This window comes from Mastomys coucha, unplaced genomic scaffold, assembly GCF_008632895.1.
Source record: "Mastomys coucha isolate ucsf_1 unplaced genomic scaffold, UCSF_Mcou_1 pScaffold8, whole genome shotgun sequence".
In the NCBI taxonomy this organism is placed as follows: Eukaryota; Metazoa; Chordata; class Mammalia; order Rodentia; family Muridae; genus Mastomys; species Mastomys coucha.
The window spans coordinates 29,763,475-29,764,476 of NW_022196914.1; the positions used below are offsets into that span (position 1 = coordinate 29,763,475).

The window sequence follows — 1,002 nt, forward strand, 5'->3', positions numbered from 1 at the left end:
CCAGTTAAGCATATCTTAATGAGATCATTAATTCCATGGCTTGAGAACAGTATTTCATTCTCTGATTTACAACTTTCAGCGGGAGTTACTCATATGTTCTTGAAAATTCTGATTCCCAATACACAGGGATCTAGAACATTTACTCTTTTGAAGAGTCTACTCTCATAGACCAGCTATATTTTTGTATTAGGTGATCATTTCATACCTATGATAGGGAATAAAACTATCAATATCTCTTACGACGAAGCACATTTTAGTTACTGCAAATGGGAATTAACAGGTGTACAAAATTGTTCCCAGTGCCTTCATTTTTATGTTTCATTTCTTGTCTAAGTGATCAATCCCTTATTTATGTTCTTGCCTAGTCTTGAAATATAAGGGGCTAGCTCCTCACAGGGTAGTGAGAAGTCGCCTGTGTAGTAGTACTCTTCTATCTTGACTGGCCTAGACACAGGATGCCCATCCTAAGATTCAAAGTTACAAAGAAGTCACTCTCAGGGTTTAATGCAACATAAATGGAAGAGGGCAGTCCAACAGGAAATAGGAAGTCTCTCAGAAGATCCCAAAGAAATGAGCAGGAGCTGGGGGTAAAAAACAAAACAAAACAAAACTAATACCTGTATGATTTGTTATCTCTCAGATTTTCTCTCCGAGGAATGTGACTGTATAGCACAGGGCTGCTGTGTGTGGAGGTATCTATCGATCATGTCCCTTCCCTCCACCCCCACACGCAAGAGCAACATGGCTTGAGCATGGTGGAGACAGAATATTTAAATTCATTCACATTTGCTCTGACATTTGTGCTAAGCAGTCGAATCCATGAGAAATGAATCTGTGAGCTGGGAATACAACAGTTTAAAATAATTTCCCAAATAGAGTCTTCAGACATGTATGTCTTCCCGGAAGTACCCATAGAGGTCAGGAATTTTTGGGGGGGGGGTGCAGTGAGCTTTATTGATGGTATTCAAGAGAGTAGGGAGGGCTCCCTAGGCCCCTCCTGTT

At 40.5% G+C, this 1,002-nt stretch overlaps 1 protein-coding gene across 1 annotated transcript in view; it reads right to left on the bottom strand.

The window, feature by feature from the left end:
• Positions 1 to 329: 329 nt before the first annotated feature.
• Positions 330 to 1,002, bottom strand: part of LOC116083881 (glyceraldehyde-3-phosphate dehydrogenase-like) — a 1,836-nt gene continuing 1,163 nt past the window's right edge. Inside the window, exon 2 of the mRNA XM_031360656.1 lies at positions 330 to 464. Within this exon, the coding sequence (XP_031216516.1) occupies positions 330 to 464 (135 nt within the window). The remainder of the gene's footprint in view (positions 465 to 1,002) is intronic.